This window comes from Culex quinquefasciatus, chromosome 1, assembly GCF_015732765.1.
Source record: "Culex quinquefasciatus strain JHB chromosome 1, VPISU_Cqui_1.0_pri_paternal, whole genome shotgun sequence".
NCBI classification, from domain to species: domain Eukaryota; kingdom Metazoa; phylum Arthropoda; class Insecta; order Diptera; family Culicidae; genus Culex; species Culex quinquefasciatus.
Genome location: NC_051861.1, coordinates 118826805 through 118846855, shown reverse-complemented (window position 1 = coordinate 118846855; position 20051 = coordinate 118826805). Strand labels below are relative to the sequence as shown.

General features: G+C 35.7%; 1 protein-coding gene across 6 annotated transcripts in view; it reads left to right on the top strand.

The window, feature by feature from the left end:
* Positions 1–20051, top strand: part of LOC6038461 (armadillo segment polarity protein) — a 64816-nt gene that overhangs the window by 9325 nt on the left and 35440 nt on the right. Inside the window, exon 1 of one of the 6 annotated variants that reach the window (XM_038250771.1) lies at positions 5918–6075. The exons of the other annotated variants lie outside the window; for them this stretch is intronic. Within the exon in view, the coding sequence (XP_038106699.1) occupies positions 6048–6075 (28 nt within the window). The 5' untranslated portion in view covers positions 5918–6047. Of the gene's footprint in view, positions 1–5917; positions 6076–20051 lie in introns of those variants that run through there. 6 annotated transcript variants of the gene reach the window in all.

Below are 20051 nucleotides of genomic sequence, written 5' to 3'. Positions count from 1 at the left end.
AAAAATAGTAAGAAGTTTCAAAAATCTAGCTTAACATTTGATAAGGTCGTATGAAAACTTAAAATGCTGTTTCGAAGGTCTCGGGATCAAAGAGCCTACGTCTGAAAATATTTTTATTGGATTCCTCGGAAAATTTCACATAACATATCAAAAAGTGGTGAAGTTATGTTTTCAATACTCTGAGATACGATCTTTTTAAAATAAAAACTGGGTTTTTCGACGCGCCACGCGCTAAAATGGGAAAATGACGAAAACGGGAAAAAAATCGACTTTTTTCACTAAAACGGCGATAACATAAAAATTTCAGCAATGACCTATACATGTTAGGGTACCAAAATTTTCGAAATTGAAATACGCAACTAAAATCGGATGAAATGGCGCGGAGATATGATTTTTTGAAAGAAGTGGTTTTTGAGAAAATCGACGAAAATTGCCATTTTTCAAACGAAAAAATACGGGTCTAATTATTTCGGCCAAGAACCCCCAGAAAAATTTTGAGCCCGATCGGAGAACTTTTTTTTTTGAACCATGCTGTTTTCGTGGGGAATTGCTGTATATTCTTCAAAAGTTGCCTTGCTGGACCCCTAAAAACTAAAAAATCTTGATGTATTCACATCCGATTTTCCAAGATCCGGTTTCAATTGAATGTTTATGGCACGTTTAACTAATCTTCATAACGTTGATTCATTTTAATAAAAACCAAGGTTCAAAATAAAGCAAGCACTCGATTATCCGAAGTCCTCGCCAAAAGTTCACTTTGGATAACTGAATATTGGAATAAATGAATCACACATTTTTTATTTTAAGCCAAATTTGGGTCACTGATTTAAAATATGATTCCAAAAATGCTTCAACGTAATCTGATTGTTTATAAAACGTAAGATGGCGTCCAAAATGACGGGATTGGGAGAAATACTGTATAATTTTAATTTTGATGTATCAGGCAAACAACAGGTCGGATTCTTATAATTAGGGTCGCTGAACTAATATTTGACTTCAAAAATAGAAAAATAAATAAAACTAGTTTTTTTTCATGATTCGATTATCGATATTCCAGTATCACTTAAGTGGCCATAGCTTTCGATAGGGTGACCACATCTACAATGTTTAAGAATCGTTAGAAAGGTCTTTCATTTTTCCTATCCAAATATGTGTCTGAACTTCGTTTTCATCAACTTTACTGAAAACCGACTTTGAAAAAGGACAAAAGGACGCATTTTTCATGTAGGGGCAGGGGGGGCAGAATGGACCGCCTAAGGGAAATGCACCAAAAACCATAGAAAAACATAAAAATTTATGAATCCAGTGTAGTAGGCTTATGCTTTGGAATGTTCCCTTCAATGTTGTATACTTGGTTGATGAAAATTTATTCACTTAAAACTATTTTTGAGCCACTTTAAAAAAAATCTTTTTCGACTAACTTTCCAGGGTGCGGGGCAGAATGGACCACCCTGCGGGGCAGAATGGGCCACCTTAGAAAACAAGCCATTTCTTCCAATACAACGTTGAAGGGTGATAAGAAATTACTTGAGGGACCTTTCCATTATAGCTTCCATGAAATTTGATTACTTTTATAAAAATAGTAACCTAAAAAAACAAAGATTTTTGAAAATAGTGTAAATATGTCGAAAAAAGACACTTTTTTTACAACTAAGTGTCAAAACAACTAAAAAATCAACTTTTGTTGCATCAAACGTGATTTGTGAAGCTACCAGGAGTGAAATAATCCATTTACCTCAAATTTTTTAACTTTTGATTGTTTTTATAAGGCAGGAAAAGGGTGGTCCATTCTGCCCCCAAGTGGATTTTAATTTAACACTTCCACCACCAAGCCTCTAAATGATTTTAAGGTTCCGTTGTTGTTTGTATACCTTGGTAGTAGCATCTAGTAGCGATATAAGCATTGAGCAAACTTTTTCAAACAATCCAACTTTTCAGAAAACTTATTTAAGAACCTCAAAATAAACAACATTTGCGTGGTTTTGTCAATAAATTTACATTTTTGCTCATAAATCGAAAAATACAATGAATTCAAACGTCGTTTTTGGTATGGTGATGCTATTTGACGTCCTTTATAAGACCCTTGCCTTAAAGTTGGTCTAAATCCATTCTAAAGCCCAAAACCAAGGGTGGCCCGTTCTGCCCCCATGGTCCATTCTGCCCCCCCTGCCCCTATAGCCATAACTTAAGATAGGGTGACCAGATCTTTAATGTTTAAGACACTTTAGAAAGGTCTTTTGATATATTTTCTCATGTTTTCAGGGGTTTGATAAAACATAAGGTCATCCGGATAATTGAGTCCAAAAGCCCTATTGTAATTTTAGAACACAGCCATAAAAGGCACGCGAGAGAACAATGTCTGATCATTTTTTAAATGTTTATGCAAAAGTTCTGTCATTTTTCTCAAATTGTTATGCAAATCAAGCAAATAAATGTAAAGGGGCCAAAGCCGAAGTGTAAACAAACAGTCTGTCCTGCTTACGTCAGTTGATGTTTACATTAGGAACGAGCGGGACAGACTCTTTGTTTACACTTAGGCTTTGACCAAAAAATCGAAAAATAAAATATCAAAATTGATTTCAAAATTATTCTTGAACCTTTTGCGATCGTTCAAAGTTTCAAATACCTAGAGTTTTTTTAAAAGGTCCTCGAAACTATTGTGTTTCTTATGTTTATAGGGCCTAATAAAAAAAAACTCTAGATATGCTTTATTTTTGTTTGAAACAATAATCTTAACTCGATTTCAGAACCCAATTGCGAAACACACAAACAAAAAGTTAGATTTTTGGCTTATTTCGTAAAGAATTATTCCTGATGAATTTTGTTTTACTACTGAAATAAAAAAATATTTAGGTGTTTCAGTAAATTTCTTCGAAAAATCAGGGGGCAAAAAATATTATTATTGCTAAAAATTAATTTTTTTTTCAATTAATCAAGAGTCCTGATTGCTCCAAAAAACTAATTCACTCGCGAGTACAAATTAAACGCAACGCAAAACTACTTTGATGTATTCCTACTGTTTGTCCCTTCCACACCAAACGCTACTGAAAACTCTCTTTTTTCTCTCGCTCTCAATCCAATCAGGTAGTATAGCGAATGGCTCAGAGAGACCGATTGCGCTATGTCGCTCAAAGCTGACTCAAAATAGTCTTCGATCGGCTTTATTTTGATCGTTTATTATACTGCTTAAAATTAATGTTATCAAAAATATTTTGCAATTTTAGTGATAACACAACAACAAACACACATTCGACAGCAATTTCCACCATGCTAAATTCGAATTGACGGCAAACGGTGGTAGTGAAGGCCATAAGAGTGCCGAGCTGGTATTTTGTTCGATTCTCTCCTCTCTGAAGAATTTGTATCGCTGTGAGAAGCGATTGATTAAGACGCTGGCAGTTAGCGATTCGTGTTCGCTCACGAATGGTCACGCGCTTCAGTCGGCAACGATTCGTTCGCCGGCGATGAGTGAGTGATCAGGACCCTTGGTTTCGATTATCCAAAATTTTGTATGGGACTTCTGGTAATCGAATCACTTTGAATTAGAGTTCTGCGGCCTGTTTTAGTAAAATTTTAATGGTTAGTTGCCTATTAAATTACCAAAGGCATTTTCTTAATGTTACATCATCGCCATTTTTTCAATCAAAAAGAGTTTTTTTTACTTTCTAACAAATTTTAATTTTGGGAAGTATTATCGCGGGCGTTAATAATTAGAGTTCACGCGCGCTGATATGACCGCAGAAGAATGGCCGCATGACAGCCGCAGAACAAATTTTTAGCTGTTGTAAAAGGTTACCTCGAGTTTTTTGCTGACTTTTCGGAAAATATTCAAAACAAATCAGGTTGACAGCCAAATCAACGCTGAATTTCAATTCAACCTGCTGATTTTTACACAGCGGTAGTTCGGCGGCTGTAACCTCCTGTCAGTCACAGCGAAGGAGTAAATTGATTTTATCTCGCAATAAGCAATACAATTGATAATTAACAATTAACGCAACATTTTTCATTAATTTATTGATCATTTTTTTGACAGTACCATGACTGCTAATGTAATCGAAAATTATGCCCGCTCGACCTCGATCAGAGCCAAGGGATAAAAACAAAAATTATTTAAAATTAGCCATCTAAGATTTTTCAAAGGTTTGAAACAAAATGTTTAGGGAAACTTCAACTATACATATTTTGAACATATTATTTCGCGTTCAAAAAATTAAACTCTATTTTATTTACGTTTTCTTTAAGCTCATTTAAAGTATTAGAATTCATGAATGTTTCTGATTTTCTGGACATACCCTTTGAAATATATTTCCAACATTTAAAATCTGATAGATTTCTGGAAAGACCAAGCTTCAGCGGACAGGTTTTTTGGATATTTTATTTTGGGATTTCCAATTGCTGTGAAAGAAAAACTTGGGTATCGAAATTTGAGATTTTTTTTTTAAATTACGAGAAATTCCAAAAAGTGGAAGTGTTGTGATTAGTACGATTACAGTCATATCAATGCCAAAAGCTGCAAAAATAAAGAATTTTGCAAAATACTCGCTTATTTTTTGTTTGCAATCACTGGCGGAAACCCTCATTTTGGAAAGCAGTCGTTTTTTAATGTTCCTGAATTTGATTCTCATTTGCACTCAACCAGAAGGTTCTCGAATAAATTAGTTCTGAAATGATTGAAATGGATTGTATTGACTGGATGAACGACGTGGTTCGATCTTTTTTATTTATTAGCAAACAACCGTAGACGCTTGAAAGCTTAAGAAAAAAAATGAATTCAACAGTCGGACGAGAGTAAAAGTTGAATGCTGAGAACTTCACAAGAGTTCATACCTCGTAGGCGAATTTTAAATTAAATCTACGTTGCCATCTTAAATTAGAAATTAGAGCACACGCAAATTTCGAAGAACAATGCAAACGTTTATTACCACCTAGGGTGGATCCTAAGACCATTTACCTTCACAAAAACCATACAACTCCAAGAGAAACTTATTTGTGGATTTCGTGAAGAATTTCCCTTGTCCCCTTAAAAAAGGTGGAGCAACAACAAGTCTAATTTTCAGCACTGAAGTGTGCTGAAAAGTTGAACTTTTTAGCACTAGTATCGAAAAGTAATCATTTTCAATTTTGTTTTGATTTGTTCTTCGTTTTGAAAATTATTGCAAAAAGTGAGATTTTTTTTTAAATCGTCTTAATTTCTTACAAATTTCATTACACCTCCAGTTAGTCACGCGATCAAAAACGCAGTCAACTGGAAGCACTGCGCCGTGCATCGTTATCCCTTTTTTGCCCCCCCAAAATATCCTCCCCCTGGTGGGAGTGGGAGACTCCAGAAACCCCCGCAAGATTCGCGCCTTTCTGTAACAGTATGCCTGTGACGGTTGTATGTGTGTGTGACGGGAAAAACCCCGGATTTTTCTCCTGCGCGCCACCGCGTACTCTTTTTTGTTGTTGTTGTTGCTGCTCGGCTTCCGTGGATGGTGGTTTTTGCTTTTCGACGAAAGAAGCAAAAAAAAAAGTCGTCGTCCTTCTCTGGAGGGGGTGTGGAAAATGCTTCTGGAGAGAGGGCCCACTTGCGCGACATGGACCAGTGGCAGTTGTGCGAGGGAGATGTCCTGATAGAGCAGGACGTCGTCGTCGTTGGTGGCCGTATAAATTAAATCAGCGCTGGGGAAAAATTGTTTATTGAACTTTTATCGCTCGATAAGCGCGCAGGATCTCGGCTCTCGCTTGGTTGGTGGAAAAACTGGGAAAATTTTGCTGTTGTTGTTGTTGATTTTCAAGTGAAGAAAATTTGATTGGAAAATTTTCGTGGAAAGTTGCGACGGGAAAACAAAAAGTGTTGTGAAGAAAAACGAATTAATTACAGAAAAGTTTTACTCAAACAAAAAAGAAAAGAAAACATGTTGAGTAAGTGAAACCAACTAGTGAATAGAAGAGTATCTAAATAAGTCTCTCTCAAACTCGAATTGGATTACCCTCTGAGCGCAAAAATAAAGGATTACGGTCGGTTGAGCGTGTTGGTGGTGTGCCATGGACAGGACCCGAACGAAATGGAGTTTTTACAGTACCTAGGTGAAAGTAAGAAAATGGGTTTGTTTTAGTTGCATCTCGTTGAAGAAACCAAAAAAAAACAATGTTGAAAAGTTGTGACATTTGGAGAGAAAAAGAAAAAAAAAAAGTTAGCAACAGATTAATCTGTGTCGAATTAGAATTCATTAGAATTCATGTGATAGCATTCATTAGCCAAAACAATTCTAAAGAACTGCGAACTGTTAAGCTTCAAAAGCAAATGTGATTTTTAGTGAATTGTGTTTCAAAGATGACAATTTTGTCTTTCCGTTTTCCCTAGACAGTGTGATTGAATGGTATTTTGTAGTATATTATAGAATAGAATATTAAAAATACATTTACCGTTTATCAAATCTCATGTCTTTTATCGATAAAAGTAAACATTATTTGACCATGTTCAACCAACAAAATACGTCAGAAACTTGAACTATTTTTTTTTCTCTCAGCTTTGTTTTTGATAAAAGAATTGAGTCCCAAAAATAAATATTGACCTGTGAAACTTTAGCAATATAAATCAACCTTTTATGGTATAGGTTGTTTTGCTTCCGAAGCATCACGATTTAAGTTTAAAACAGTTATTCGTAGTTTTCAATACTGATTTTGGATTACAAATTCAATACAAGTCATGACATAAAACAAATAGGTACCATTATTTTTATAATTTGCTTTTTGTCTTTCATATACACGAAGGAAAATCAGTTCGTAAAATCGTGAACAAGCGTTCACGAAATTGAGAACCACAAACAAAAAGTTCAAATTTCATGGCACGTTTTTCAAAAATGTGTCTGAAAAACATACCATGAAATTTTAACACTTTGTTCGTGTTTCCCAATTTCATGAACGCTTGTTCACGATTTTGCGTACCGATTTTTCTCCGTGTAGAAAATTTTAAATCAAACTTTGTACGTTTTAACGACTTTTAAACGCGGTTAACTAAATTTACTAAAATTACTGAAAAAAATCGGTACAAGCGCTATCAAAACATGCTGTGCATCGTCTTTGTGAGAAAAGTCATTTAAGTGAGCGTTCTTTTATTACGTAACGCAAAAAAAAGACCACCCTCGTAACAAAATTTCCATACAAATTTTTAAAATTTTGTATGGTGCATAGCACGGTCTTTACCCCCCTCCATACTGCGTTACGTAATTAAAGAACGCTCCCTTATAGTATACACTAAATGTACAGATTCCAAAAAATCAAAACCTGCGGGATTAAAACCCAGCACACCCGGAAAAGACTGCGCCCTTGTCTGCATGGCTATCAGGCCTTCACATTTCGTTTATGTAAGTTTCCCATACTGATGGGTTACATATTTCTGGCTGTAATATTACATGAAATTTCATAATAAGTAAAGCTAAATTTTGTTTGAATCCCGCAGGGAAAAAAAATCATTTTCGCTTGCGAGCTTTCTACTCCCGCGAAAGAGAGAGGAGGCAAATGAAGCAAAATAAAATCGCTTCCGAACTTCTAGAATGAAATCAATCATTTGAAGATTTTTGGTGATTTTCCTCGTTAGCATCTTTTAAAATTATTTATTTCGTTTTGTTTACACACATTGCCCAATTACAAAATGTGACAGATCATTTTTTGACGTGTGACGTTACACCAGCAAGTGTGTAGTAGTGAAATAAATGTTCCGCCGAATAATCAAGATGATGATTTTTTTTTTTCGATTCCTTTTGACGATCTTTCAAGCGCGAGAGAGGAGAGCCATGTTTCCTTCCGATTTTTTCTCTTGATGAGCGTCAAATGATTTTCTTTTGATGATGATTCTTCCATCACTGACATCCCGTCTTTTTTACTTTTCCCGTCATTCTCGAGTGACGAAACGGCCTACATTTCATCGCCAAACATAACAGTACTGAAAAGTACTTTTTGCAATTCCGTCGTGAAACTACTTACTTTTCCTGTCATTCTTGAACGACGAAATAGCCTACTTTTCTGTACCAAAAATAACAGAATCGAATAGCAACACTTTTCAAAATAAATGCTGAAAAGTTATACTTTTCAGCACTGAAATGGGTGCTGAAAAGTTGAACTTTTCAGCACTTGTTTCGAAAAGTAACACTTTTCAACATTTATTTCTGATTTTAACGATTTATTGACAAAATACATGGAAATTTGACTTAAAATTTCACTCAATGGGTGTTTTTCGGAATTGCAAAAAATGTTGTATGGAACTCGTTGCAAAACTTGATTTTTTCAGCACTCTTCGTTTTTATCCAACTCGGTGAACCTCGATGGATAAATGGAGAAAAATAACAGAATCGTGCTGAAAAAATCATCTTTTAGCAACTTGTTGCATAAACTGCTGAAAAGTTCAACTTTTAAGCACTTGTATCGAAAACTAATACTTTCGATACTGTTTTGGAGTTTGACATTAATCTTGACGGAGAATAACATGTAAACCGGGAAACAAACGTTCCATTGAAAAAAAAATGGTGTTTGTTCTGAATAAAAAAAAGGTATTCATCTCGTTGAAAAACTTGATCTTTCAAGCGCTCGTCGTATTTATCCATCTCGATAAACATCGTTGAATAAATGTACTAGAGAGCCTGAATGGAGAGGCGAAATGTTACTCTCAGGGTTTCAATCAAGCTGTCAAATTTGAGTTCCAATCGAGATTCCTACAAGAATAAGGATGGAATCGTTCTACACAGAAAAAAGGTTGAATAGTACCATAAAAATGTGTAAAAATGCTATCCTGATGAATATTTATCAAAAACTGATCAAAATTCATCATTTTCTGGGGTAAAATTGATCATTTTTCTGACACAAAATTTGTCACCATTTCCTGATGAATATGACCATCATTTTTTTCTGTGTAAAATATAGTAGTCTGAAATCCCGAAAATTTCTGGACGTAATATTTGAACAAACCCTATATACTTAGTTGAAAAATCATGGAAGTATTACATCAGGGAATGTTGACAGATTTTGTGTCAAAATGTGTACTTATAAAAATGTGCAAGTTTACATCGATTTGTGTGTAATTTGTCTTATTCCACATAAATTGAGGTAAAATTACATCGAAAAAGAGGTAACATTTTTATTAATGAAATTGTAACCATTCGACGAATAGTTTAATTCTGATTTGAATTTAGCGAGATAATAAATCATAAAAGTCTAAGATGTAAGTAACAGTATTTGGCTAATTTGGTGATTTCTGTTTACTCCGGATTCTTTAATTCTGGCTTTTTCTAAATTAAACTAAAACTGCTAGACTTGCTAATGAAATTTAATTATAACAATTTCTACAATGCTCGCTCGCTCAGCCCCAGTGTAAATCAAATTTCGCCATTAAAGCTACGCGTAATTTCCGCCTCCAAAGTGAACTCGTTAGCCCTGAATCCGACATTTTATCGATCGCAGCACCCCGCCCTCCACCTCCCCAGCCCATCCGTTCAGACCAGACTCCGGCAAGTCGTCGTCCTGTCATCACGAAATCATCCCCCGAAAACACAACCCCCCCAACTTTAAACTCCACGCGCGCACGGCGCGACCCTCAATGAGATTCCTTTGATCTTTTTCCACTCTATCGTCGGTGGTGCGCATCGAACCCAGCCCCCGGGTTTTTGCCGGGGAGAGAATCGACGTTGGTCCAACTTTTCATGAAAAACCATGTTTTGCAATTTTACGGCCACCTTCACCATCGTCAGATCTAGAGTTTATAGAACTTTTGAGGAAATTGAGGGTTTTGGGGAGAGAATTTTCATTTCATTTCGATATTTTCATTAATTCTGACACTGACAGGAGGGGGTGGTTTTTGGCCTGTCATAACAAAATTTTGTTAAAAATAATTAAAATTCCTCGCATTTTTTTTTACTAAATGATCAAAATAAAAAAAAACATAACCAATATTTCCAAACGGACCCCTCAGGCCAAAGGTTAACAGTTGCACACATGCAAAACGAACCAGCAAGCCATGCGATTCGCAGGATCCAACATCAAGCAGGTTGCCATTGGAAACCACTTGTTCCGGACATTTTGGAATGTGAAATGAGCAGCGCGTCATTTTTCCGTGAACCAACAACATCTCTCTTCCCCTTTGAAGAGGAACCTTTAGCATATTTGATCCATGGAAAACGAGAGGGTCGTGATAACAAGGCAAATTTTGTTAGCACTGTCTTTGTTTTGACTCCAAGGTAAGCGTGATCAGACGAAGAAAAAAAAAAGACTTTTCTTTCGGTCTGCTATTTCCGGCGAGAAATTGACGAGCGGAAATTTTCTTAAGAAATGGGCGCTCTTTTGAATTTGCAAAATAGAAATAGGGGAGCCCCGTCAGTTGGCCGGTGCGAATAATGATGATTTGGTTTGTGAAAATGGCGGCGAAAAGAAGCTGAAGTAGGAAATCGAAGAGTGTCATTTAGGCTGATGGTTGATGTTTTGCCCACTTGACATTTTACAAAAAAAATAGTAATAAACCATGTTTTAGCCAAATATTTTGTTTTACCTAAATGTTTTGAAAATTGTTTAGATGTTTTGTAATTCTATGACCTAAATTTTGAAATGTTTTTTTTCAATAAAATACTTATGTATTTATCTGAAAAAATTTTTTTTGGTCAAATCAATGTCAGGACCTTAATATGCTATCTACAATCACTTAGCATAGAACATCTAAAATAGACAAGTTACTTTGAAAAGTACGCAACTTACGGCCGTCATCCACAATCAACATAGAAAACTTGCTGGGCTGATAAACGTAACTATGGAGCTGTTTGTTTACCTTTGATATGGAAACGTCAACTTACCGTAGTTTTGAAATTTTCCAAACGTCAGTTTCTAATTTGATTACTTTTCCATTGTAGATTCATTCCCATTGATTCAAATTCCAAAGCTATGTGAAATTTTCTAAGCTAAGTGATTCTAGATAGGCCATAAAGAATATTCTCCCGCGTCGATTGTTACCTTACTAAGATATTAAGTACTCTAAAATCGAATAATGTTTTCGTAAATGCTCATAAAAAACTTTGTCTTCAAATCAAAATAAGTCTGGTGTGTTATAGAATCCAAACAAATTGTCGTATCCAATTAACAAAATCAACCGCCATCAAACCAATTTTTCAAACGAATCAAACACCCACAAAAAAGGAACATCGTCGTATCCCGGAAGACGGAACAAGGAAATATGACTGCAATTTGCAGTCCGGACAAACGGACTGTACCACCACAGCAAGCGAGGCATGTCCTTTGGCATATTAAAAAATAGAGGAAAAATAAAGCAAAAAAATCTCAGCTTCAAAAGGACAAAACTCTGTGCATGGCCTACTCCGCGCGACTACCTCAACCCTCGTCAAGAACGCAATCCTCAAAGAAATCTTCTTATCCCTAATAGCATTCATCAGTTTTTAAAGTACTTTCGTACACTTTGACGAACGCACACACACACATACAGATGGTGTCCTTGTACGTGTATGTGTGTGTGTGAGTGTGCATCAGACGCCGTCGTCGCCGTGTCCCTTCAGGCCGTTGTCCGCCGCTCTCTCTCGTTGAAGCCTTCGTCATCAACGTGATTAGGATTCCCTTTGATCTTTATGTTTCCCCGGCGCTGCCTACTAGTCCCGCCGCCACTTTGCCTCCTTTTTGTGTCCCATGTCGCAGCACTCATAATGGAAATTACATACCCATGACCGAGAGAATCCGTCGTGAGCGTGAGGAGGAGGTAGAAGTTAGGGCGCACACACGTGGAAGGTTGTCGTCGATTTCAAGAGACTTTGGTGGAACTGTACCAGCGGCAAGCCGGATTCATTGTTTTGACGAGAAAGTTGGAGCGACGGAAGGAACAACCTTCGGAACCAGGAAGTCTTTCTCCAATGGCTTCTGATGTTGGAAGGAATTATTCATAGACTGTGATTCTTCCTTCTGGTGAGGCTTTATAGCTCAGTATCATCTTAGTGGTATTGTCAATGCATTAGTTAGAAAGAGAGTGGAAGGTTTTCCCTCCCCTCCACAAGATGCAAACAAGTGTCTAATTAAATGGTGACATGTGCTTATTTGTATACACATCAATAATGGAACCCCCTTCCATGTTCAGAACGGACTTCAAAAGAACCATGTTGTCTCCAGCTTTCGAATTCATGGGGTACCTATTGACATGGTACAGTCCAAGGTCGTTGAAAAAAAAGGTACAAAGCGAATTCGCTATTTGGAACGACTGACAGCTGTCAAAAGCATTAAACCACGCAAGGTATGTAGATTAGATAAGGTAAGGCGGGTTTTTCCAGCTGTCATAATAGTTAATTTGTATGGAACCTGGTTTTGTTATGGAGACTTTCAGTAAAGTGAAAGTTTGACCATTTTCCTGGCAAATTTCACTGGATGGGTTGTTTAGTATGCCAAACTGAACCGAAAAACGCTTTTCAAACAAACATATTTTTTTCAAAAATGTAAATTCAACTAAAAACCTACAGAAAAAACCGTTGAGATTTACCCGGAAAATGGTCAAACTTTTACTTTTCTGAAAGTCTCCATGTAAAATGCAGGTTTCGTCCTTTTTGACAGCTTACAAAACCCACCTTACCTTATTTTAACTAAATACCTTGAAACTTTGAATGATTTTTAATTCGTAACACTTTGTAACACTTTGTATGAATAAAAATATAATCGAAATTTAAAACATCAAAATTCTTCTTTTTATATAAATGATTAAAATACATTTCTAGAGTTTTTTTTAAAGATCCTATATACATTTTTTAAAACTCTAGATATCACATTAAGTTATTCTCCCCTAAACTAGACTTTTTGTTTTTTTTTTTTTATGTGGGCTATTTTCAAAATATAATTTCAAGCTTCTACATTTTGATAATTGTGAACAAGGGTGTTCCGTTTTGTACAAAATTTGATGGATCATTCAATGGTCAATTTGTAGAACAATAAAGTTTGAAGATTGGAGAAATTTGAAATTTTAACCCTTTAGTCTAAGGGTTACGCTTTGACCTTTTATAAAAAATATTATTTTGCAGAGAAAAATGTTTTTTTTTTTATGTTGTGATTTTATGTCCCATATTATAAATGTTATGCATAAAAACCTTTTACTTTATTGGCAGCGAATAAGCAAAAACAAGCAGCAACAACTTTTGTATTTATTCCCAAAAATGGTCGGATCAAAAGAAAAATGGTAGTAAATTATTGATTTGTGATTTTTAGATTTTGGAAAGATGCAAAATCAATAATGTGGGAACATTTCCTTAGTATAAAAAATAACTAAAACAACAGATATTCATATTATTCCACATTTCACGTAAGAAACAGGAGAAATTTCTAGCTCATTGACTGTAAGGGAGCGTTCTTTTATTATGTAACGCAAAAAATCGGATTTTAAGACCCCCTCCCCCCCCCCTACTGCGTTACGTAATAAAAGAACGCTCCCTAAAATGTTCACTGCACAGCCGGGAGCTCTCGTCACATGCTCTAAGAACCGACTTCATATAATTCCACCTAGGGGAAATTCTAATTTTTTGGCAGGTTAAGAACTCCATAAAGTTTTCTGATTTTCCCAGTTTAAATAACTTAATTTGTAAAAACCTATGATAGAAACTAGCTTTCTCACATCACACTGAGATTTTTATTTATCACTCGATTTCTGTAGAAAATCAATGTTTATGAGCTGTAAACGTCAAAGTGCTGATATGCTAACATTACAAGCACGATGGAATTAGATGCTGATCCCCTACTTTCGACGCAGTTTTTCATCACCCGGATCAGACCTCTTTATTTCCACTTATAAAGAACAGACAACAATCTAGAAAAAAATACGTGGCCAACGGCTATATCTTATTTATGTAAACAAACTGGGATCATTCAAAAATCAAGTTACGCATTCTTTCTATTGACCGAGCTGTCAAAAGGATTCTTCCTGTCATAAATGCCAAATACATTTATTTTTTTTTAAATTAATAAATGTTTGGAAAAATGTAACGTCATTTGTGGATGACGGCTAAATTTTTTTTGATAAATTTAATAAACCATTCTATGCAAAGTTCAAACCCTTGTCCTTCAATAATAACACCCACATTGACCAAATAATGAGCTTCCTTTGACCATCACCGCCCCAACCACAAACCGGACGTCCGGAACAGTGTTCCCAGTACGAATCTTCCGCGTTTGAAGTTGCATTTCAAAGCCAGTGTGGAAAAGGGACCATAATCAAAATGCAAACAACGCTTTGTCCAGTGTCCTTTTCCTAAGAGCGACAAAGTAAACAAAGATGGACCCCCTCTGGAAAAGAGCTAAAAACCCAGAGTGACCATCCGGAGTGTCCACTCTGTCCGGCGGCGGGTCCACCATGAGTGGCCGCTTCGTTTCGCCTGATTAGAGCCAATTTGTGGCCAGCTCTAGAAGCTAGAAGTTTGTTTTGCCCCGCTTATCTGGCAACACACTTGAGACGACGACTTTCTTGGAGATTCGCCCTTTTTCGTCGGAGCATTTTTTTTTTTTTTTGGGAGTGTTTCGCCCCCTGCGGGAAATCGCTGATGATGATCTTTTTTTAAGGGGATTCCTCGCTGCGAAGATTAAAAATTCGTCTCCTTCCTCGAAAGCATCTTATTTTTCCTCGCTAATACCGAAAATCGCTTTGAGAAACGAAAAAAAAGTTTTTCTTTGAAGTTGTTTTCCCCCGCATCGAAATCAAGGGGAGCGACACTCGTCGACTGCACAAAAGCAAATATTTACCATTTTCCTTCTCTCCCGCAGACGCTGATTTCGGTTGAATGGGGAAATTTTGTGGGTGGAGAAAGTTTTAAATGTCAGAGAACGGTTCTCACCTGATGACGGCGAGCGAGCGAGATTGCTTCGCTTCGGCGCGGCGCCATTTTGAAGGTTCATCTCCCTGGTGGAGTTTGGGAACGATGAGCTTGGGGCCATGTTTGGGGAAGTAGGTAGATAAAAAGGGGTAAATCCAGGCAGGCGCTGGGGTTAATCGATTTACGGGAAGGGTTGTTTTCGGTTCAAGTTGTTTACTTGGAGAAATATTTTGAAGGCTTTATTTGTTTTATGAAAATGTGTTTGTTTTCCTAAAAGTACTATTTCTGAAGTTTTTTTCCTTAAATGTTGTTCAATGTATAATGTTTCTTGAAAGTTTAAACTATTTGATCCCTTGAGATGTGTGTGTGTGTGTTTGTGCAACCGACCAAACGGGACCACGCGGTCGCTTCTTACAAATTGAGTTGTTTCCATGTATTTTAGATTTACATTCTATACATGCAAATAACTCGCATAGGCATTTGGATGGTGTTAGCTCTGTCGAGCTTCGGTGACCCATTTCTACGCTGGCTAGCCGAGCGCGAGGTACCTCAGCTTGAATCGACAAGCCCCGCCCTAAAGAACGTTTGCATCAATCGGATTCAAACGTTATTTAGAACTTCCGAACCCTTGCCAAATGGACAAAGGCCCAGCACGTATATAGTTTTAGTGGTAACAGCGTTCTTAATTTCAGTCGTAGCTCACCAAGCCGTGATGGCTCAGTGTTTTGCATTTTTGCTTAAAAATCCAAAGGACGGGGGATCGAACCCCGACTCGAGCAACTTTGATTTTTCGTTCATGTTCAGAGCTTCAATTTATATTTCTTAAACTTTCTCGTTGGGAGCAGATGGGAATCGAACCCAGAACCATTCGCTTACAAAGCGAACAACGTAAACAGTCAGCTACGGCCGCTCCTTTATAGTAATAATTTGGCGTGGTTGTCTTGAATGATGTGTTTGTATGTCAGAATATATGAAGAATGGTTGTCTCATAAAAAGAACGAGCTCACCAGATAGCTTCTCTTCAGACGTCTTCAGGAGGATTGTAACAACAGCAGACACCAGATTTGCTATGGAAAGCATAGGAGAAATATGCCGGTTACCGCTTGGGCTGCTTCCGCTCGCTCCGTCGTCCTCCTTTTCCACCTCTAATCGAACTTGCCACGTAAAACGACCGTGCCCACGGTTCCGATTCTTTTTCGCTCGTAAGACTTTTACCTTGACGGGGACCGTTCACGCTGTGACCGAGGACCGCCTCGCTTTCTACGCTCGCCACCTTCCCAATTCGGGCCAGGTCCCGCATGCTTCCGGTTGTTGTATATTTCCCGGTCGAACCCAACACCACCCTGCTCTTCCGGGAAGTTTCGACGGCCACCCTGGAACGAGCACAAGTCTTTGATTGAACCGTCCTCCTCCAGCACTGCGATCCATCCAGGCCGGATGTTAGAAAACCACTTCACTTCCCGAAGACTTTAACCAAATCACTTTATCTTCAAGACCAATAAATCAAAAGTTGGGAAAAATGACGCGGAGCGGAAAAAAAAGTTCAACCTCGCGCACCGGTTGCTGCGATCGACCAACTATTTGATCCCTTGTGATCATGTTTAATTTATTTTCTCAAAGAAAATTGAAAATAGCATGATTATTTTTCAGTTTGTAACTAAATTTTATTCTGGCAGAACCAGCTCTGCTAGAATATTTCGTGACTGGGATATATCTTTCATCATTATTTACCATGTTCTACAAAGTTGTTCCCCGAATCAAACCCTAAAATATATTCTGAGAATAAAATCTGGAGTTTTTTTTTTTGAAAAAGGGTCTTTCAAACTATTGTGGTTCATATTTTTATAGGACCATTAAAAAACTTTAGAAATCATTTAGCAAATTTTTACGATTTTTTGCCTAACAAGATGTAAAAATTGCTACTTTCCCGTTCTAAATATTTCAAAATTCCAATCAAAACTGGAACCACTTAATCTCAACCAAATGGGCTCCAATTTTCAGTGTAGGTTCTGGGGTCAAAAAAATCTAAATTCTATTTGATGCGCTAAAACATCTCAGCTTTTGTCTTTCTAATATGTCCGTGAACCACATTATTTTGCCTACAAATTTTGAAAATTTGGTTTGAAAATTAAAATTTTGTTTTTTTAGTCTATTTCAAATTTTATTTGGAGTTTTCATCCCTCTGTCCTGGTCGAAAACTTTCAACAACAATGTTTTGTCCCCTGAATTTTTGAGAAAATTTTATAGCGGGAGGGGGAAAAACTTTTAAATGAAATTGTCCAAATCAAATCAAACCAAAAGGAACACTTTTAAGCTTTTGACAAAATACTAATATTTTGATTTTTGAACTTGTATAAGGTTGAAAAAAAAAAACGTGAAAATTAAGAGAAAAAAAAAAACATTTTTATCACATCATATCAAATTTTAACTTAAATTTTCAATCATAATTCTGAATTCAGGGTCATGAAATAATAAATTGATATAAAAAATCAATCACACAGAAAAAAAAAGATGAATTATTATTGAATGTTGAAAATTTGGTAGGTTGAATATTACCTCTTTTTTGAGTAATATTACATAAAAAATGTGTAAAAATGTAAACCTGATGAATATTCTTCAAAAACTGATGAAAATTCATCATTATCTGGGGTAAAATTAATCATTTTTTTACACAAAATCTACCATCATTTTTTTCTGTGCACGATTTGTAAAACGATTCTATTTTTTTTATTGATGCATTCTGAATCAAGATTTACATGATTTTCTAAATCAAACATGGCCGACCGGGAATGATACCTCTCAGAGTCTTAACATCATTTTTTTTTAAACTTTTAAGCATGTATCAATAAGAGTGTTAAATAAATTATTTTTTCCATAATCCTAGTTAACGAACACTAAAAACTTTTCAACTGTATCTCGAGTTAACGACAGATTTAGTGACAAAAAATGTGTAAATACTACATTTCTGGAGTTTTTTTTTTAAAAAAAGGTCCAATAAACCAAATTTTCAGTTTTTGCTTTTTGGGTTTTTTTCAATACCCCTGACTCAAGGCGGTTTCAAAAACACCCGAAAAGCAAAAACTGGAAATTTGGTTTATTGGACCTTTTCAAAAAAAAAAACTCCAGATTTACACATTTTTCCACATTTTCTAAATAAATTTCAATGACAAAAAAAAAACAAATTCACGCATTTAAAAATGTCAAATGAAAAAAAAAAAACATAATAAATTTCAAACCATTTAAAATGAAACATTGGTTATTTTCGCTTTTTTAAATATCGTCTTGAATTTAAACTATGTTATTTGCTAGTAATTTGGTGTAGGCCGTTGTAAATATTTTTTGGAGTTTATGTCCCTCGGCTCTGACCAAAGTCGAGGGGGAATTACAAGTCTAGGTTTCAACATTTGAATAAAAACAGTGTTTTAAAATGCTTTGAAAATATCGAGGTAAAGACGGAATTTTTTTTCGCAAAAAAAAAAAACTTTTCGTGGGACTGTACATTGGTATTTCATGAAAATTTAATATGTTTTCAAAGGAGTTCAAACATGCTAAATATGATTATAAACGCGGGAGAATGCATTTTAACTGGTTTTCAGTTGATTAAACTTAAATTTTCATTAAAATTTTGAAGTTTTTCGAAAAATATTTTTTTTTGCCAAATCAGGCCAATTTTGAAAAATATTTGCAACGGCCTTATTAGACCTTTAAAAAACCTCCAGATTTACAATTTTTTCCACTTTTTCTAAATAAATTTGAATAAAATGACAAAAAAAAAATTACGCATTTCAAAATTTCACATGAAAAAAAAACATAATAAATTTCATACAATTCAAAATGAAACTTTGGTTATTTTCGCATTTTCAAATATCGTCTTAGGTTTAAACTATGTTATTTGTTGGAAATTTGATTTATTGAACCTTTAAAAAAAACTCCAGATTTACAAATTTTTCCACTTTTTCTAAATAAATTTGAATATAATGACAAAAAAATACAAATTCACGCATTTCAAATTTCACATGAAAAAAAAAAACAAAAAACTTCACAAATTTCAAAATTAAACATTGGTTATTTTGGCATTTTTTTTATATCGTCTTAAATTTAAACTATGATATTTGTTAATTTTTTCTGAGTATTTTTTACAATGTTTTGTGTAAACAAAACAGTAACTCAAATGCAATAACTTCCAATTTGGAGGAAAATAATCTAAACTGGCAACCCTGTCTAAAGAATGAACACTTTAATGAAATAAACATAACCTCAACAGTCTGTATGGCACGAATCATGATGAAAATTGCTTCCGGTGTCACATTTCTGGGCATCGTTGGAAAAATATCGTAAAAAATCATCAACATATTTGATGGTCTGGCAACCCTGTTCAGAGAAATGGATGATCTAGCAACAGTGAGTTGAGATTTATCTGGGAAAAAATCTCAATAAGTTAAAATTATTGTAAATTTGAGAATATAAATTTATTATTATTATTTATCTTTATTAATGAGCAAACAGCTAATCAGAATATAAATTTAGTAGAGCACAAAATAAATTAAATTCGTTTAAATTTTAGAAAATTAAAAAAAAAGTGAGCAACCTTATCTAATTTCCTTGAAAGAAGTTCGTCATTTTTCTCAATTTCGCATATTGAAAATGGTAAATGGTCTTCAAACAAGATCGCAATACATCTAATCGATACTCCCTGGAGTAAAATCAACCGATTTCAATATCAAATTTGATTCCGGATTCTCCTCTTTCAAGTGGCGTCGTTGGCATAATCCTTTTACCCGGCCTTCTCGTCTTCAATCCGAGTCGTCTAGGCCCGGAGAATCCTTTCAACCTGCCGCCGCAACAACATTTTCGCATTCATTCATTCATTATGAAATAGAAGAGACGGGTTTCCCCCGGTCCATAATGGAGAACAGTAGAGTGGAAAACCCATTCACACACCCAACCAACCAACCAACCAGCAACTTCAAAGGAAAACGTGTGTATTTCGTAATTACAGGGCCCTGGTGACGACCGACGATTCTGGTTCTCTTTGAGAGGGTTGCTTTTTTTTTACAGAAAAGGGGCAAGTTTCTTACCCAAGCCCAACTCTCGCTTGAAAATAAAGGAGTGAAATTAATTTAAAATCTTTTTTCCTACTTGCTTTCGCAACAACAAAAAAAAACTTCACCGTGAATAATTTCTCAAGCTGTTAATAATTAAGGATCCGGCAAAGTGAAAGACTACTAATTACCACAAGGTGTA